The sequence below is a fragment of the Aythya marila genome, assembly GCF_965140915.1.
Source record: "Aythya marila genome assembly, chromosome: 1".
NCBI classification, from domain to species: Eukaryota; Metazoa; Chordata; class Aves; order Anseriformes; family Anatidae; genus Aythya; species Aythya marila.
The window spans coordinates 153,252,170-153,268,523 of record NC_139042.1 but is presented as its reverse complement, the minus strand read 5'-3'; the positions used below and the strand labels follow the sequence as shown (position 1 = coordinate 153,268,523).

General features: G+C 58.6%; 1 protein-coding gene across 2 annotated transcripts; it reads left to right on the top strand.

The window, feature by feature from the left end:
• Nucleotides 1–2,620: 2,620 nt before the first annotated feature.
• PDGFB (platelet derived growth factor subunit B) lies at nucleotides 2,621–15,803 on the top strand. 2 transcript variants are annotated; one of them, XM_082769052.1, is made up of 7 exons: nucleotides 2,621–3,800; nucleotides 8,732–8,828; nucleotides 10,903–10,986; nucleotides 11,358–11,563; nucleotides 12,948–13,089; nucleotides 13,417–13,586; nucleotides 14,172–14,727. In XM_082769052.1, exons 1-6 carry the CDS (start codon nucleotides 3,711–3,713, stop codon nucleotides 13,551–13,553), a joined length of 756 nt encoding a protein of 251 aa, XP_082625178.1. In that variant the 5' UTR covers nucleotides 2,621–3,710; the 3' UTR covers nucleotides 13,554–13,586; nucleotides 14,172–14,727. The 2 variants fall into 2 exon arrangements, with proteins under 2 accessions (XP_082625178.1, XP_082625177.1); XM_082769051.1 differs by lacking the exon at nucleotides 14,172–14,727 and adding an exon at nucleotides 14,751–15,803 and having other exon boundaries at nucleotides 2,624–3,800.
• Nucleotides 15,804–16,354: the final 551 nt, after the last annotated feature.

Below are 16,354 nucleotides of genomic sequence, written 5' to 3'. Positions count from 1 at the left end.
AGGACACGTGCTGCCCTCCTCCCTCGTGACAAGAAAATAGCCAAAGGGATGAGCTGTTCACAGGTTAGGGAGCTGCCGCGGCGGTGAAAGTGTTTTAATAAGAAACCCTGCTGCGGGCCCTTACAAAATCCCTGTTTTCATTGTGGTTTGCCTGAGGGGCCTTTGCCAGCTACCCCAGTTACATCTGGGCCTTGTCAATTTGCGATGCTCCGAGGGGATGTTTTTACGGTCCGGCCACTCCGTGTAGCCTTGAAACATCTTCCCACCATAACACCATGGCACCGGGCTTCAAACCCTTGTCCTGTGATATCTGTGACAACGATGACCTCCACCAGTGGGCCTGCAGGCCTCCACCCCACAGGCCACGTGAGGAGACGATGGAGTCATCCCCGTTAGATTTAGGGGCTCACAGGGTAGATCACAAACTAATTTCACACAAGCAAGAGACTAAGAGGAACACCCAGCCCAGGACGTGGTGGTTTGGAGTGTGTTGGGTTCAACACCAATGATCTCAGCGGTGTGAGGTTGGCACAGTCTGAATTTCAGTACCTCACTGGAGAAAAATCTGTCCCTATCTTAAAAGCAGAAGGAGCAAGGCAAAGTGGCTGAAGCCCGAGCGGCTCGCATATTGCCTTGCTCTATTTCCAGGCGGGGTCATAGGTAGATGATTAGTCAAATTCCAAACATCCTCTTCCTTGCCGTCTGGAGATTCGACGGGGATTAGCTTTTTGTTTCTGATGTCGAGCTTCTAAAAACTGACCAGCATCATCCACATGAAAATAAATAACTCTATTTCTATCCCAGCTCGCACGTAACGTAGCCGGATATTAAAAAAAAAAAAATAGCATGTAGCCCCCCCCCCCCAAAAAAAAAGCAGGCCCTGCAGCAGCTCCTGTTCCTACCAAGCAAGGAAATTAGCAGCACTCCTCCCTGCTAGCGTGCTGCTGCATCCTTCTCTCCGCTGGTGCTAGATGTCCCTGCGGAGGAGCCTGCTCAGCCCTCCCACACGCAGGCTGTTCTGCCCTGGCGAGGCAGCCACCGAGGCGTGGAGACCCCCTGCACAGCCCAGATGAGGTGGTGGGGAGGCAGCCCAGCCTCCCTTTGCTCCTTATGGGCTTTAATGGGGTCAGGCAGGTGCTGGTTTTGCCAACCCAAATCACCAGCATTCCCCCCGCAGCCCGCCGAGGAGCTATGGTGCTCCTTGGGTTGGTGCCACCTGCAGCGAGGTGAGATGGACCCAGACCTTTCTAAAACCCTGTTTTTGGGGACTTCTGCAGATTTCTGAGGAGCTTCAACCCCCAGGTAGATGTTAGGGCAGTATCTCCACCCCACTGGGGGGGCAGAGAGATGGCTGGCAGGCCAAGATGGAGAATGAGGGGAATTCTAAGAGCGTCCAGAGGAATTTGGGGTGGGACTGGGCTAGCGCAGCTGGAGCATCTAAGGTGAAGTCCTTGCTAAGGTGTCAGGCGACGGAAAAGGGAGCAGAGGTATGCATTGCATTTCCACTTCCTCCCACTTGAGCTTCAGAACTGGGACCGTGCCACTGCAGGCTCGGTTTGAGGGACTCCCAGGACACTCCTTATCTTCCCACTCACCCACCTCAGGTGGCCCCGGCTTCAAGAGCTGGGGAAATCTGGTAGCTGTTCCTCATCCCTGGACACCTTGCAAGGTGCACAGGTGAGCACGGGCGCGAGACCGTGTGTTTCGGAGAGGGTTGGCTGCATGAGGCTCGCAGGCACCCAGAGAGTCTCAGAGAGCATGTGTGATGCTGCGAGATGAGGCCACCGCCGTGCCGGTGGGTGTACGCATGTGAGAGAGGAAGGGAGAGGGAGAGAGTGAAGGAGAAACACACGGACGCCCAGGGATGTGTGAATGAGACAAAATCCGCACGCAGCCGAGCACGCGAGCGGCTTGAGCAGAAGCCTGCGCGTAGCGCGGAGGAAGCAGGGGAAGATGCTTGGGATTCAGAGCCATCGCCTGCTGAGTGCCTGCGGTGCATGACAGTGCAGGAATGTGTCGGTGGAGACCAGGCTGCACAAAGGCGGTGCAGAAAAGCCCTCCTGGCCGTGCCCGCAGCAAGTGTGCGGCTCCACACCGGGAGATCGCCCATACGTACATGAGAGGGCGTGCGTACGTGTGTTTTTGCAATAGGATATGACTCTTTCTTGAACTCACCTGTTAGCAGCCTTCCCCTCCCCCCCCTCCCTCCCCGAGCAAATATCTGCTTGCTTAATTTCCCTTCAGCTGTTTATTACATTGCGGAGATAATCACACAGAAAAACACCTCCCGGTGCCACGTGCAACACCAGATTGCCTTGTAGCAACGTTTAAATTTCTCCGGCTCTTTTTTTTTTTTCCTTTTTTTTTTTTTTTCTCCCCTCTTTCTGCACACAAAGAGACGCAAGCTATTAAAGCCGTATCTCTCCCCGGAGCAAGTGTTGCGAGGGAAGTACGCGAGGCGAGCTGGGGAACAGGGGCTCCTGCCTGCAATAGCGAGAACCCGGGGCGAGAAAAAAAAAAAAACAAACTCCCGTGCTGGGAACTCCTCTCTTATCTCTGGCTGAGGAGGAAGGAATTTCTGTCCCCGTTCCTCACGCGATATCCAAGCCACTTTACAAGGAGCAGTATAGCGTTAGCCATTTTTAATTAATTAATCATTCAAATTAGCACACTTTTATTTTGTCAGCGAGGAGCTGCTGCTCCCTCGCTAGATTTTTCGCCTTGATACCCGGCCAAGAGGAGGATGGCAAGTTATGCTCCACCCATCTCTCCTTTATAAAAGCAGCAGCCCCGAGTGCCAGTTTAGTCTCTCTTCCAGCTCGCAGGCTAAAATACAGCTCCAGCGGCTCGCTCTGCTCCCGTTGCATTTCACCTTGTCGGTTTTCTCCTCTCTTGCTGCAGCAGGGTGCGGGAGGCGGCTGGGCTCTGAGGCTTGTCAAGGCACACGGGCGCAGTCTGGAGCAAAAGAAAAAGAAAAAAAACCACCAACAAAACAACAAAAAACCACCAAACCCAGGCGTTTGCTCTCACCTGTCTCCAAAACCAAAGCAAAACCTCGCGGCCAAGCCTGCTGCCGGCGTCGCAGAACAGGAGGCACCAAAGCCAGCGCTTAACCTAAGGGGAAGAAATCCAGCTTACAACTTTTCTCGGAGGAAACGAGAAGGCGTGAGGAAGAAAAAGAGAATTTGAAGAGAGAAAAAAAAAAATAGAGACACCGAGGAAGATTTGATTTTTTTTCTGGATTTGGCACCAAACTTTGGAAGAGTTGATTATTCTTGTTGTTGTTGTTACTCCGTGCGTATTTTTATTTTTTTCCCCCCTCTAAGAACACTGAGGCGTCGCTGCCCGTCCGCAGAAGCTTTTCTCCTCGGCCACGCATGCATTTGTGCAAGGAAGAAGAAGGAGAGGGGAAATAACATGCGGGCCACCTGGTAGAGGAGCAGCCACCGAGGCACCGCCGGCGGCACGGGGGGACGCGGACCCTCGGATGCCCGTCACCCGCCGGGACCGCGGCTCGTCCCCAGCCACCTTATGAGATAGCAAAGCGGCCCAGGAGCCACCCAGACCCTCCTCAGCCCCCTTCGCCCCTCTTCGCCCAGCTCCTGCAGCTCCGAGGGGCGATGGGGACGCGCGGAGCTTGAGGCCGGGTCGCCGCGGGGGGCTGGCTGTCAGCTCGCAGCTCTTCCCTGCCTTGCCGGGGCTCTCCGTCCATGTGCCCGCAGCCGGCGGGGCCTGAAGCCGGGATGAATTTCGGCGTGCTCTTGGCCTTCGTCCTCTCCCTGCCCCTGGCCAGCCTGGAGGTGAGTTGGCTCCATGCAGGTGCCCAAGGGGGGCTCGGGGCGAGCGGCGGAGCGGGGCCGGGGCGGGGCGAGGCGAGGCGGGGCCGCCTCATGGCGGGCAGCCCCCGGCCCTCCGCCTCCCCTCAGAGGGGCTCGGAGGGGCTGCCCCGACCCCTTTAGGGTGTCCTCTTGGGTTAGGGGGGAGGCTGGGAGCCGCGGTTGTTCCCCCAAATTGGTCGGCTGTGAGGGAAGGGGGTGGCGCTGCACCGGGGGTGAGGGGTGGGGAAGGGGGTGCTGTGAGGGGTGTAGCCGAGGGGGTGAGAAAAAAAGGAAAATAAAAGGGGTGCGGGGAGATTCTGGCTCAGGGATGGGTGCTGCACGCCATCGTGCCCCGCTGTCCCTGCCACACACGCTGCTGGGGGTGTAGGTGGGCACCGTGAAGGACAGACAGCAGCAGTCCCCCACCTGGAGGGTGCAGCCACCTCTCCTCCCGCAGCCCGTTTTCCAGCCTTTCCCCTCCCAGAAGCGCAAACAGGGGAAAAAAAGAGCCGCAGGACCCCAAATCCTGCAGCCGGGATCCGCCATCCGATCGCAGGCAGAATTTAAGCAGGGTGTGAAGCCCCCTCGCAGCTCGCCACAGCGCTCAGGTCCCCACCGCAGCCCTACCCGAGGCGACGGAGCCGTGTGGCTCGGCTGCTATTAGGGTCAGGAAACCTCCTCCCACCAAAACTTTCCTCCCTTTTGCATCGCGTCTGCCCCTTCCTTCCCCATTTTGGGGGAAGGCGGCGGGCGCGAAGCCTGGCATCGCCTCCTCACGGGCCCGCCTCGCCCTCACCCCCAGCCGCAAAGGGAAGCAGTTGGAGCCGCGGGCTGCCCGGTGGTTGGGTTGGTTTGGGGCAGAGGAGGGCATTTCCTCCTCGGGTGGCTTCTCCTGTGCTGCATCAAGCATCAGCTCTGGTTGGAAGATGGGGGGAGATGCCTCTGATCCCAGGGCGCTGCTGCGGTGGGCTGTAACCGCGTTAAAACGCCAGGCAGCCTGGTAGGGTTAGAGTTTGGGGGTTCTAGTTCCAGCCATTAGGTTTCTTGGGAGGAATAGCGATATTCATCGTTTCACTGGGGAACCGAGAAGGTTCCTAGTCGAGCTGCTACCTACAGCCAGTCCCCTCATCCAAGGGTGGCATGTCACCTCAGCACCAGGCGTACAGCATGCCCCTGACGGCGCTGCTGAACAGCAGGCATCCTCCAAAGGGGGTCTGCAGCCCTTCTAAAGGCGTGAAGGTCCCGGAGGAGGCTCGGCAGGAGCAGCAGCTCTCCCCGATCCGCAGCGACCTGAGCTGGAGTCTCCCGAGTCCCTCTCCCTCCTCCATCACACCCACCTGGAGCTGGAGGGCCCTGGAGCCCGTCCAGCGGGAGGGAGCGCGCGCCTCAGCGGGAAGGTATTTGCCAGTTGGGAAGCGGGGATGCGAAGCGATTTGCATTCGCCCCGCGGGCTGCAATAGTTGCCTTGCAACATTTACAGAGATGATGGGCTGAGCCAGGCGTGGCTTTGCCTGGGTGAAGCCCTGTTGGCAGCGCTTTCTGGAATTCCCGAGGAATGGGGTGCGGCTGGGCGCTCGCTCACGGCCCCGCTGTGCCCCTTCCCAGTGGGAGCCTGCGGGGCGCCTGCAAGCATCGGGTAGGGGCAAGGACAGATCTGGGAAGCCAGGACGAATGGTAACCAGAGGGATGATGCTTTTGGGTGTCGGGAAGGGAGCGAGGAGGCAAGTGGCAGCGGGAGGGAAGGACAGCGGTTCCTGCGCTTCTGCTGGCACATGGCGGGCCGCCGCCTTGTAAAGGGGAAAGGAAAAATCAGGCTGTGTTTTAGGAATGTGGGCTAGGTCAAACCTTAGGTTTGAGGCTTTGAAGGAAGCAAAATGTCAGCTGTCACCTCGCGTGGAAGGGGTTCTTGTGAGGAGGGCTCTGTCTGCATGCGTCGTCCTCCGACAGCAGCCCCCGTGCTGTGTTCAGTGGTCGGTGCTGCCTGCCAGGCACTGCAGTGTCTCCCCATCAGCTTCAGCATTAAAAAATGCTATTTATATGATTTTTTAAAATTATGTTTTTTGCTTGGCTGATCACTCAAGGCCCCACTGCCGAGATGTCCTGCTGCGGTTGGCGTGGAGATGCTCAGGAAAATCCTCTCTCTCCTGGGCAGAGGAGTGGGTAGCTGGGTGCTGCCCTGCCCTCCTGGTGCGGTCCCACGTAGGTCTGTAGGCACAGCACCCGAAAAACAAGAGGGCTGGAGGAGCCCTCACCTTGGGAGCATCCTTGGCTGCTTTCTCCACCTCACCTCTGCTGCCAGGGGAGATGCTGCAGATCCTGCAGCTCTTGCCCACGAATCGGAGCTTTCAGCTCCCCCAGTGCTCGAAACCATACATCGGCAGAAAGCTCCAGAGCTGGTGGGGCTCGTGGCGAGGCTGATTTTGGGAGAGCGCGTGTGCGTGGGGACGGTGACATAGGACGGCATGGGCTCGTGGGCCTCGCACCCACAACCTGCCCGGGGCTCCGCTGCCTGCTGCAGAGACGTGCCGTGGCACCAGGAGAAGGGAGGGGACGTCCCTGCGGGTGCAGTTCGGGGGAGAGCCAGGCACTGGGGGCAGAGGGAGGGAGGGAAAAACAAACTCGCTTTCTTCTAGGAATTCAGCGGCCTCGCAGGAATACGAGGCCAGGCCTTGGGGCACTTGACAGCCAGCCAGGAGTCCATTGAGACAAAAGTCTTCTTTGATCTGCCGCGCAGTTAAAAAAGAAAAAAAAAAAAAAAAAAAAAAAAAAAAAAAAAAAGGGAGATTGTTAACCTGTGTTAGACAAATAACCCCAGAAGAGCTGCTGAGCAGGAAAAGCACCAGCGGCTTGGGCTGTGCTGCCGGGGGTCCCCCCTCCTGCACCGCTCCCCCACCTTCTGACCCCATGGCACCCGCTGGAGGAGCCTGGTGGACCTCTGCTTCCCCACCGAGTGCCCCGAGCCTCCCAGCCCTGAGGCTGCTCTTCCAGAGGCCAAAGGGAGCAGGGACGAGCCGCAGCTCATGCCCGTGTAGCCGCCTCTTGGGCGCAGTTCTGCAGCGCGGGGGGGAAGGAAGGAGCTTCCCAGGCTTGCAGATGTCACATGCAGAGCTGCGGCACAGACCCCGGGGAGGAGGACAGGCTTCTGAGCCGCGTGGGCTGCGGATACGCCGTAGCCATGCTGCTAGTATCTGCCACGGGAGAGAAATTGGCACCCGAAACGCTGCCATGAGCAGGGAGCAGAGCTCGTTCCTGCGGGCGGTGCCCAGCAATGCAGCCCCCCGATCCCTGATTCCTCCCTGCTTCCCCCCTCCTCCCAACTCCCTGAGCAAGGTGACAGCTCCCGGCTCGTCTCCAGAGCCCCCGAGCCTCGTAACACCTGCCCACGCTCTCCCCCGGCGGGTGCCGGGGTTTAAAATAAAAAAAGTTCCATTTCCTACACGTATTAAGTGTCAGGAAGGAGCAGGGGCAGCCATGCACGGCGGCGCTGGCACGCAGATGCGCCGGGCTGACAGGTGCAAACGCCAAAACGCCTGCAGTTTGCCACCCAGCACCGGGTGCTCCCGCTTCTTCCTCACACCACGGGGGTCGTCAGGAGGCATCTTCATTTCGCAGCTCCTCAGCAGGCCCTGAACCGTGCGGGCTTCTCACTCGCCGGGCGTTCGTCGCGGTGAGAACCCCCCGGTGCCTGAAAGCCAACGCGTGGCCACCCGCCCACTGCTTTGCCTCGCCTGGGAGCTGAAAGGAAATGCTCTGCGGGGAAGGGATGGCCGTAAGCCGGTGGGACCACACACGTGCCACCAAGTGCCCGTAAAAATAAAAAAACCCACAAGGAAAATCCCGGCGGGGTTCGGGAGCCAGCCAAGCTCTCCTCTCAGTTACAGGGCACGGCCTGGGGCTGCGCCTCTGGCGGCATCCCCCGCGCCCGGCTGAAAGAGCAGCTTTTCCGCATGAGTAGCCCTGAATGAAGAGAGCTAGGAGCTAAGCAAACACTCCGGCCAGCACTTCCCTCCGTCTCTTTCTCCAGCCTTTCGGAAGTAGGGTTTAATCAGCGCTTGCTTTCCCACACGACTCCTTTGTAGTCGCGCTAAGTGCTGCCACCGGGACCAATTCAAGGCAGGTGCCAGCGCCAGAGCCCCAAGGAGATGGATGGCGGTGCACCTGCCTGCGCAAACCCCGGCTTCGGCCCGCCCCCCGACGTGTACAAACCTTGTTCCTTCAGGTTTTTGGCACCCACACCCAGCGTCCCCCAAGCTCCCACGTGTTTTTTATTCGCCCCGCAGCCCCCAGCCCCCTTTCATCCCCTCCCGGCGGCGTTTGTGGTTTCACCGCGGGCTCGTAGCGGAGCAGCGAGCTCAGCTGCGAAGGTCAATCTTCCTCTCCACTCCCCCCCCCAGCTTGCTTTTTTTTTTATTATTATTATTTTTAAAGAGTATGCAAATGCTGGGTATTATTGGGCCGCTGTGGTTTGAGAACACGCGCGCGCACACGCACACGCACACGCTCCTCTCACAAAGCCCGCGAGGGAGTTTCATAACAAGAGGGAAATATTGGGGAGGTTTGATCTGATAGCGCAAGGGAAGTCTGCGAAAACGCCTGTGCTGCAGGCAGCAGGAATGAGAGGCCACCTGGAGAAGCCATCCAGCACCGGGGGAGGAAGCCTTGCTGGCCACTCGCTCGCATCACTTTCAGGGCTTCGCCGTGGAGCTCAGGCATTTGTGGGCTTTTTTTTGGTCGACCAGCTGCTGCTCGGGTTTTGGGCTCCTGCTTTGGTGAGGGCACGTCCTCCTCCTCCGGTTCTGTTGTGCCTCCCCCCATGCACCTTGGGTTCCCCCCGCTCGCTCTCTGTGATGCATGGTTTGCAGATCACCCCCTCTAACGCTGCTTTTTCTCCCTTTTTTCTTGTCGTCTGGCAGGGGGACCCCATACCCGAAGACATTTATGAGATCCTGGGTGGCGGCTCGGTGCGCTCCATCAGCGACCTCCAGCGCGCCCTGCGGATAGACTCCGTAGGTAAATCTCCTCTTCGCCAAACACTCCTCTTATTCCTCTTAACTCTTTGGGGGAGGTGGGGAGAAAGGGGCAGTCCGTTTTCCAGCGGCCACACTACCAGCAGACCCCACTGCAAACACAGGAGCCACTCAGGGGCCGAGACCTGGGCATTTACACCTTTAATCCCCGTGAAACCGAGGGGAGGGAGGCAAGTCAACGCCTTTTTGTGTCTCCTAACCTCAGGAGGCGAGGAAGCTCGAGGTGGACGCAGGCTGGCGGAGGAGAGGAGGGCCGAGCGGGTTGTCCCGTTGAGGGTTTAGCTCGCAGGAGAGGCCACGTGCCCGGGGAGCGAAGTCAGGCCTCGTGCCCCGAGATAAGAGCCCCGGGGGCTGCGGTGCCGCGGGGTCACTTGGCGCAGGGCGGCGAAGCGCCGAGGGGTCGGCACGTGTGGGAATTGGAGCACGCGCCACGGCGGCTGGGCCGGCCCAGGGATTTATTTATAAACGGTCTCTTCAGAGCAAATTCCTTTCTATTCTAACCCTGCTCCCGCCCGTCGTCGTCCCCCCGGCCCCCCCCCAGCCCAGCTCGCCTTCTCTCTCTCGTGTTTTGTCTGTTTGGAGCTTTGTAATCCTTGCCGAGACACTATCTACGGGGGAACAGAATTTCCTGCTTTTGTTTCCTATGCCAGTCCAACCACTGGCGCAGTCTCAAAAGCATTCCCGCTGCCTTTCAAAACGGCCCTGGAGGGGCAGGGGGGGGGGGGTTGGAAAGCGAGGGGGAGGGCACCAGCTGCGTTCTGCTATTGTTTGCCTTCGAAAGAAAGAGGCGACGAGGCTCCCCAGCACCGCCACGGCCGCTCCCTGCCCTCGCCCCGCTCCCTCCTCCTCGCCCACCAGCCGCACAATGGGGCAATTTCCAAAATTAGCCCAGCCGGATTGTCCCAGGGCCGGTCCCCCCCCACCCCAAGCCTCTTCAGCGCCGACCCGGGGTGTAGAAGGACAACCTGGAGAGGGAGGGACCCGCTTTTCAATAGGAGATTTGTTTCGAGTCAACAGTTGTTGCTATTTTTTTTTTTTCCCTCCCTCTCCTCTGGTGGCTTTAACCTTTGCGCAAAAGGCAGCCCCCACCCTCGCCTGACGGCGTGCCAGGCGCTGCAGGACGGAGGGGTGGGGGCGATGCGTGCAGCCCCTCATCTCCCACTGCCCAGGGAACAGATCCACCTCCATCAGGGCCACCAGCTGCCCTCAAGGCCGAGGAATGAAGCAGGGCTCCCTTGTCGGCTTGGAAAGCCCGGGGGCACGGCAGCAGGCTGCAGAGCTCACTTCAGGTCCCTGGTACACATCCCGCATCCTCCAGCGGCCGCTTGGGAGCTGAGAGCAACGTCCCTGCTCCCCCTGACAGCGGGGACAGGGCCGAGGAAGAGGGATGGGATGCGCTAGGTGTGGGAAGCCAGCTCCGCCGCGCATCTGATAAGCGGAGATCTTCCCCTGGCCCCAAATCCCCTGGAAGCGAGTTGCTCCCTGGCTGCTGACGTCCATTCGGCTTCCTTCAGCTGCGAAAGCCGGCCGCAGAAGGAAGGAGCTGGGGCTGGGTGGGAGCTATCTCCGCGCGCGGCCATTGTCCCCAGCTCCGGAGGGGCCGCGCGGCCGAGTGCTCCGTGGGGACCGCGGGCACTGCTCTGTTCAGCACTTCCTATGGGAAAAAGCCTCGGGGCGGGGGGGACCTGCACAGGGCCGGGCTCAGCGCTCGCTGCCTTCCTCCCCTGTTGCTCGTGGAGCTACCTTCCAGCTCCCGCGGTGCAGCAGAGGGGGAAAAGGGCCATTTCAGCCTCACTTCCAGTTCTGCTGCCCTAAAACTGACTCTGACACACAGGGGGTGAGGGCTGGGAGAGAGACCCATCACGTTCACGACAGGTTTATTCCTCTGAGCCGTGCGCTGAGCAAAGAGCAGCCCCCAAATCTCTGTGTCCCGGCACAGCCGTGGCCTTGCTGGTGGATTTCTACCTCGTGTGATATCCGGGGGGCATGGGCACAAGCGTCTGCCTTCTCCTCCTGCCCCTCCCCGCTGCTACCAGCTCGTGTCCTTCCCTTTGCAGAGGAGGACAGCTCCAGCCCGGACCTGAATGCGACTCATCCCAGTCCAAACCCCGCGTCCCTGGCTCGGGAGAGACGAAGCCTGGGTGAGTGTGGGGTGCTGCAGAGACGTGTGCGGGGGGCAGAGGTTGCTGTGCACGTGGAAGTGTGGACAGATGGGAAAAAGGGTCTGGGGCTCACGCGGGAGCTGGGTGTTAAACCCCAGCAGGGCAGGAGAGGGAGTCTGGAGCTCTGCAGGTTGCTCTGCTTTGGCTCAGCCCGCGGTGCTGAAGGGCTGTCACCTCCTGCCGCGGTGAGGAGCGTCGTGGCGAGGCTCCGGGTGGGTGGGCGACGGGGAGAGCAGTCTGCGTGTGTGTGGCAGAGCCGTGCAGGCTCTCTGCTTTTCCCACCGGAGGTGGCTGCAGCTGCTCAGCCCGTTTCATCCCCCCCCCCTCCTCTTTCTCCGGGCCCTCCGCAGACGCCCTGGCGGCGGCAGAGCCAGCTGTCCTCGCCGAGTGCAAGACGCGGGCGGTGGTCTTCGAGATCTCCCGCGCCATGGTGGACAGCACCAACGCCAACTTCGTGGTGTGGCCGCCCTGCGTGGAGGTGCAGCGCTGCTCCGGCTGCTGCAACAACCGCAACGTGCAGTGCCGCCCCACGCAGATCCGCGTCCGGCACGTCCAGGTGAGACAAAACGCCTCTCCCTCCTCCCGCAGAGCTCCCCACAAACCCCAAAATCCGTCGGGTCTCGGGTGCCGGGCTCGCACGGCTGCCTGGTCCCTGCTGCCTGTGTTGAAACAGCTTCTCCTCTTTGCCCAGCCCCACGGTTCCCTCCTGAGTGGGTCCAGCAGCGAGCAGGCACCTGATGGCAAACCTCCTGCTCTGCTCCTCCTGCCCGCCCCTCCGCTACTCCTGATCTTCTCACAGCTTCCTCCCAGACAGCTTGTTTAAAAATAATACTCATCCCGCGCTGATCCCCTGCCCAAGCCCTAAGAGAGACTCCCCCAGGCAGAGGTTGGCCGGGAGAGAGGTTGCGTTCACGCAGCCCTTTTCGTCAGGAAATTCCTTTCTCAGAAAAGCTGGGCTGAATGAGGGAAAAACGTGGTGGTGGTGGGGGGGAGCAGGAGTTGTTTTTGTGGAAAAAAGCGAGCGAGAGGTCAAAAGCCAGCCAGAAAAAGTGACCTGGAAATGGTTTCTTTGAGGACAGAGGTCTCCCCATTGTTTGGCTGGAAGTGTTTGTCTAGCGAGCAGCGTGTGGTCTGAAGCGTGTGGAGTGGGCTTTCAAGGAAAGATAAACAGCCCGGCCGCCGCGGTGCTGCCGAGGGATGCTGCTGGGGCAGTGGGTTTGGAGGAATCCAGCCCCGGAGGCGCAGCGGGGCCGGTATTTATAGCTCGTGGAGCACTTTCGGGGACTGTGGCGGCGTTAGATAAGGCGAACGGGGTCAGGCCCGGCCGCCGCTGGAGTGGGAGGACCCCCCTCGGCAGCGCGTGCCCTGCGGTGGGCTGCGGAGCCGGGAGCCTTCCCTCTGAGTCAGCACTGCTGGAGAGTCCGAGGGAATTTCCAGAGCGCCGCCTTCCCCCTGCAACACCCGGCTGAGGGCTTCAGCCCGGCGAGTTATTAAAGAGCTGGAGACAGATTCAGACAGGCCTGCTGAAGCGGTGTTTGCTCGCATCAAGCCCGAGCTGTTCTCCCTCTGCCCTTCCCGCGAGACCCTGCGGCAGTTCATTCTGGCGACGAACTCGGGTCCCCACCATCCTGAAGGAGGCCAGCACGCCCTGCACGCCCCCTGCTTCTGCGTGTGGGCAGCCACTCATCCCCTTCCCCAGCACCAACAGGCTAGGAACGGGGGAAACAAGCAGTCACATCCAAGCTTGCCTGCTTTAGGGCTTCTCTGTTCGTGTGTGCAAAATCAGCTCCCGTACACACCACCCCCGGCCTTGAACCGTGCTCCATAAACTGCCTCCTGGCCCTTTAGGAAGGGAGCCAGCACGCACGGGCGCTGATTATTTTCACAGAGCTGGAGCCGCAGCCGCGCTCATCACTCGGCTGCGCCTCTCTTCCAAATAGGTGAACAAGATCGAGTTTGTCCAGAAGAAGCCAAAATTCAAGAAAGTCGTCGTGCCTTTGGAGGACCACGTGCAGTGCCGGTGCGAAGCGGTGTCCCGCCAGCCCCCCAGGAGCAGCCGGCCAGCGCCACGAGAGCAGAAACGTAAGGATTTGGGCACGCCTGGCGCGGAGGCAGGCGTTAGAAGAGAGGCTGGGGAAGAGGGGAGCGAGCCCTGTGCTGGCTTAAATCCTGAGGACATTTCCCAGGGTGTCTGCCTGCCAGCAAAGGGCTGACAGCGAGGGAAAGGAAGGTGAGGGGTGAGGAGAAGGACATGCTGGGGAAAGGCAGAGGGCAGAGACTGCGGAGGGCAGAGGGCGAGAGAGAGAAAAACAGAAGATTGCAGAGCTCTTTGTTGATGGTGTGTGGGGAAAGGCATTTGGACGTGACCCGGTGTCCCCTCGCTGTACGCTCTCCCCTCTGTTTTGGCAGGCTTGTCACCGTCGTTCACCACAGCCGCCGTCTCGCAGAGGAAGCGGGTACGCCGGCCGCCGGCACAGAAGAGAAAACACAAGAAGTACAAGCATGTCAACGATAAGAAAGTGCTGAAAGAAATCCTCGTGGCATAGAAGTGCTGGCAGGGGAGAGAGAGCACAAAGCAGGTAACAGCGAGCTGCTCTCCCAGCAGGGAGAGGTGTTCCCCCGGGACAGGGCACCTCAGACACTTCCCACAGCAGCTCGCTCTTCCGGGTGTGAGAAAAGCAGGGCTGCGGGAGAGGGAAGGACACCGGGGCCCAACACGTGCACCCTATTTATGGCTTTATGGCTCTCTGCAGAGGCAGCGGGGTCACGCTGCAGCCCTGCCTTGATGTCAGGCTTCAGCCTCCCCTTTGCCTCCCTTAAAGGCAGACAGCAAGGCTGGCTTCTCTCTGCACCTAAATCCCCTCGGGATCCCTGTTATTCTTCTCTCCCGTGGAGCAGCTCCCGTTCTCCTTTCTCTATTGATTCTCCGTTGAAAGCAGAGAATTAATGTTGCTCTGGGGATCCCTTTTCCTTTTCTTTCATTAGCTGGGTTGGCAGAAAGACGGAAAAGCTGCAGTGCTTTTTGGTTCATCCCTCTCCTAGCAGGAAGCCCGCGTGCATAAGAAAGGTCATGCCAGGGGAGAGGAGAACTGGAATCTCGGGCAATAGATCTGGACTTTGTCAGGCCAGGGTCTGATTCTTCTCTCCCTGACTTGTGTAAACAGGAGGAGTTCCCTCAGCAGCAGAAGAATTTTACTGCTACAAGCAGAAGGAAAATAAGCACTGGTTCCTCATGAGAGAGGGAAAGGCGCAGAAAAGAAAGAAAGAGTAATGTGGGCACGGCACCCGGGGCTGAATTTGGAAGGAGGCAGAAAAGGAGGCTGAAAGCCCTGCCCTGTGACTGCAGCTCCAGCCCTGCCGCAGCTCATTTTGCATTCCCATCCCTCGCCTCAGGACAGGGAGATGACAGGCTTGTGCCCTGTGGCCTTGCAGGATCAGGGAACAAGGGGCACCAGTTTTGGGATTGTCATTCCCACGCTGAGCACCGCGAGGGCTCGGATCATCCCGGGATCCTCCCGGCCAGCCCACGGTTCCCAGGGTACGAGTGATGCAAACCCACGCGAATTTCATCTCCGGCTCGAGCTGTCTGGGAGAAAAAATAGAGAAGGTCAAAAGCCCTCCCGTGCTTCTAATTTGGCACTCGAACACAAACATTTCCAGAGGAGAACAAGGGAGAGGATGGGAGCTGCAGGGGCAGAGGGTTACATACTCTAATGCCGTGCCTGTTTTTGTTTCGCTTCCAGGTTTATTTAATATATTTGCTGTATTGCCCCCATGGGGTCCTTGGAGTGATAACTTTTCCTCTTTGTCCGTCTGCCTCAACGACTGATTCAGGCGGCAAATGGTGCTTCCCTTTCCATCAGTGGACCTTCTCCCACCAAAGCCTCTCCCTCCTTTCATTTATTAGCGATATCAGTTTTTAGAAAAACAAAGAAAAAGAAAAAAAAGGACAAACACAGCATATATATATATAAATATATATATATATATGAGAAAAGAACAAAGTACAAAACTGAAACCGCGATCCCCGACAGCCACAAGACGCGACGAGGACAGGACAATGCCTTCCCTGCTCCAGGGGACGGGATGGAAAATGTGAAAAGGGAAGTGGGTCCAATTTCTTCCGAGGGGAGGAGAAAAAGAAACGGACGGAGGGAGGAAGGGGCATATTCCTCCTTCTCCTTGTGTTTCTGCCAAGGCTGGGGGGCCCGGCTGAGATCCACACTTGCACTGGACCTAGGCTTCGCCAACAGGCGGATCTCGGACTGCGAGCGGCGGCCGACGATGGAAAATGCACTAAGGACTTGTATTGCCCTACCTGGACAGATACCTATTTTTAACGTGCGTGCGTATATTTTATTTGAAAAAGAAAAACCAAAACCACTAAAACACACAACATCTCGGGGAACAGAAAAGAAAAAAAAAAAAAAAAAAAAAAAAAAAAAGAAAGAAAGGAAAAGCAACCACCACCACCACGAAAATAAAACCAAGAAGCCAAATGCATTCCCCCCCTCCCTTTCCCCTCCTGCTCCTGGTGCTGACTGGAAGGTGTTTGGATCGTGGGGAAGGAGCAGACGGCAGCAGACTCGTCTCCACACCCCCGGCCCCTCCTGAGGGGAGCCGTCTTTGCACATGCTGGTGGAGAACTCAACTTTCCAGGCTCGGACTCAGATCTTATTTTTTAAAATTCGCTCCGTATGTGTGCGCGTGTCTCCGTGTGTATATCTCTACATGTGTTTGCGTGTGTGTGTGTGTATTTATACATGCATATATAAATATATATATATATGTTCTTACACGGATTTCATTCCCCAGCGGCGGGGAGCTCGGAGGGGCACGTGGGCGGCCGGAAGAAAAGCTCCCAGTGTCTGCAGCGTTACTCAGAGCCTGCAAACTCTGGGATGGGATGGGACGGGACGGGCAGACTCCCCGTCTGCTCCCTCCCCGTCCCGTTGCCCTTTTCTCTCGCTCCCCACCAACCCCCCGCCGCAACTTCCTTGCAGGAGGCGAAGCGGCAGCACGACAAGGCCAGCAACAGCCAAACTTAGAAGCATGACTTAATCTCAGTGAGCTGTCCTTGCCTGCTCTGTGGTCCCGAAAGCAGAATCATGTCATTCCCCCGAGCTTTTTAACCCCTTCGCGGGCGTCCTGCGCACCGTGCCAGCGTTGCTCTCGCCCTGCGAGTGGTCCTGGCTCTCCCATCTCTTCCCTCGCGTTTTCCCTCTCAGATTCCTTCTGGATTTTAAGCCTGCTTAGCTTGGAAGTCGATCCAAGCTGTGGACAGCTCCGTGTAGGTGTAGAGAACGGAACGAGCACGGCCTTCACAGTTGGCAGCAGCGCTCTGAGG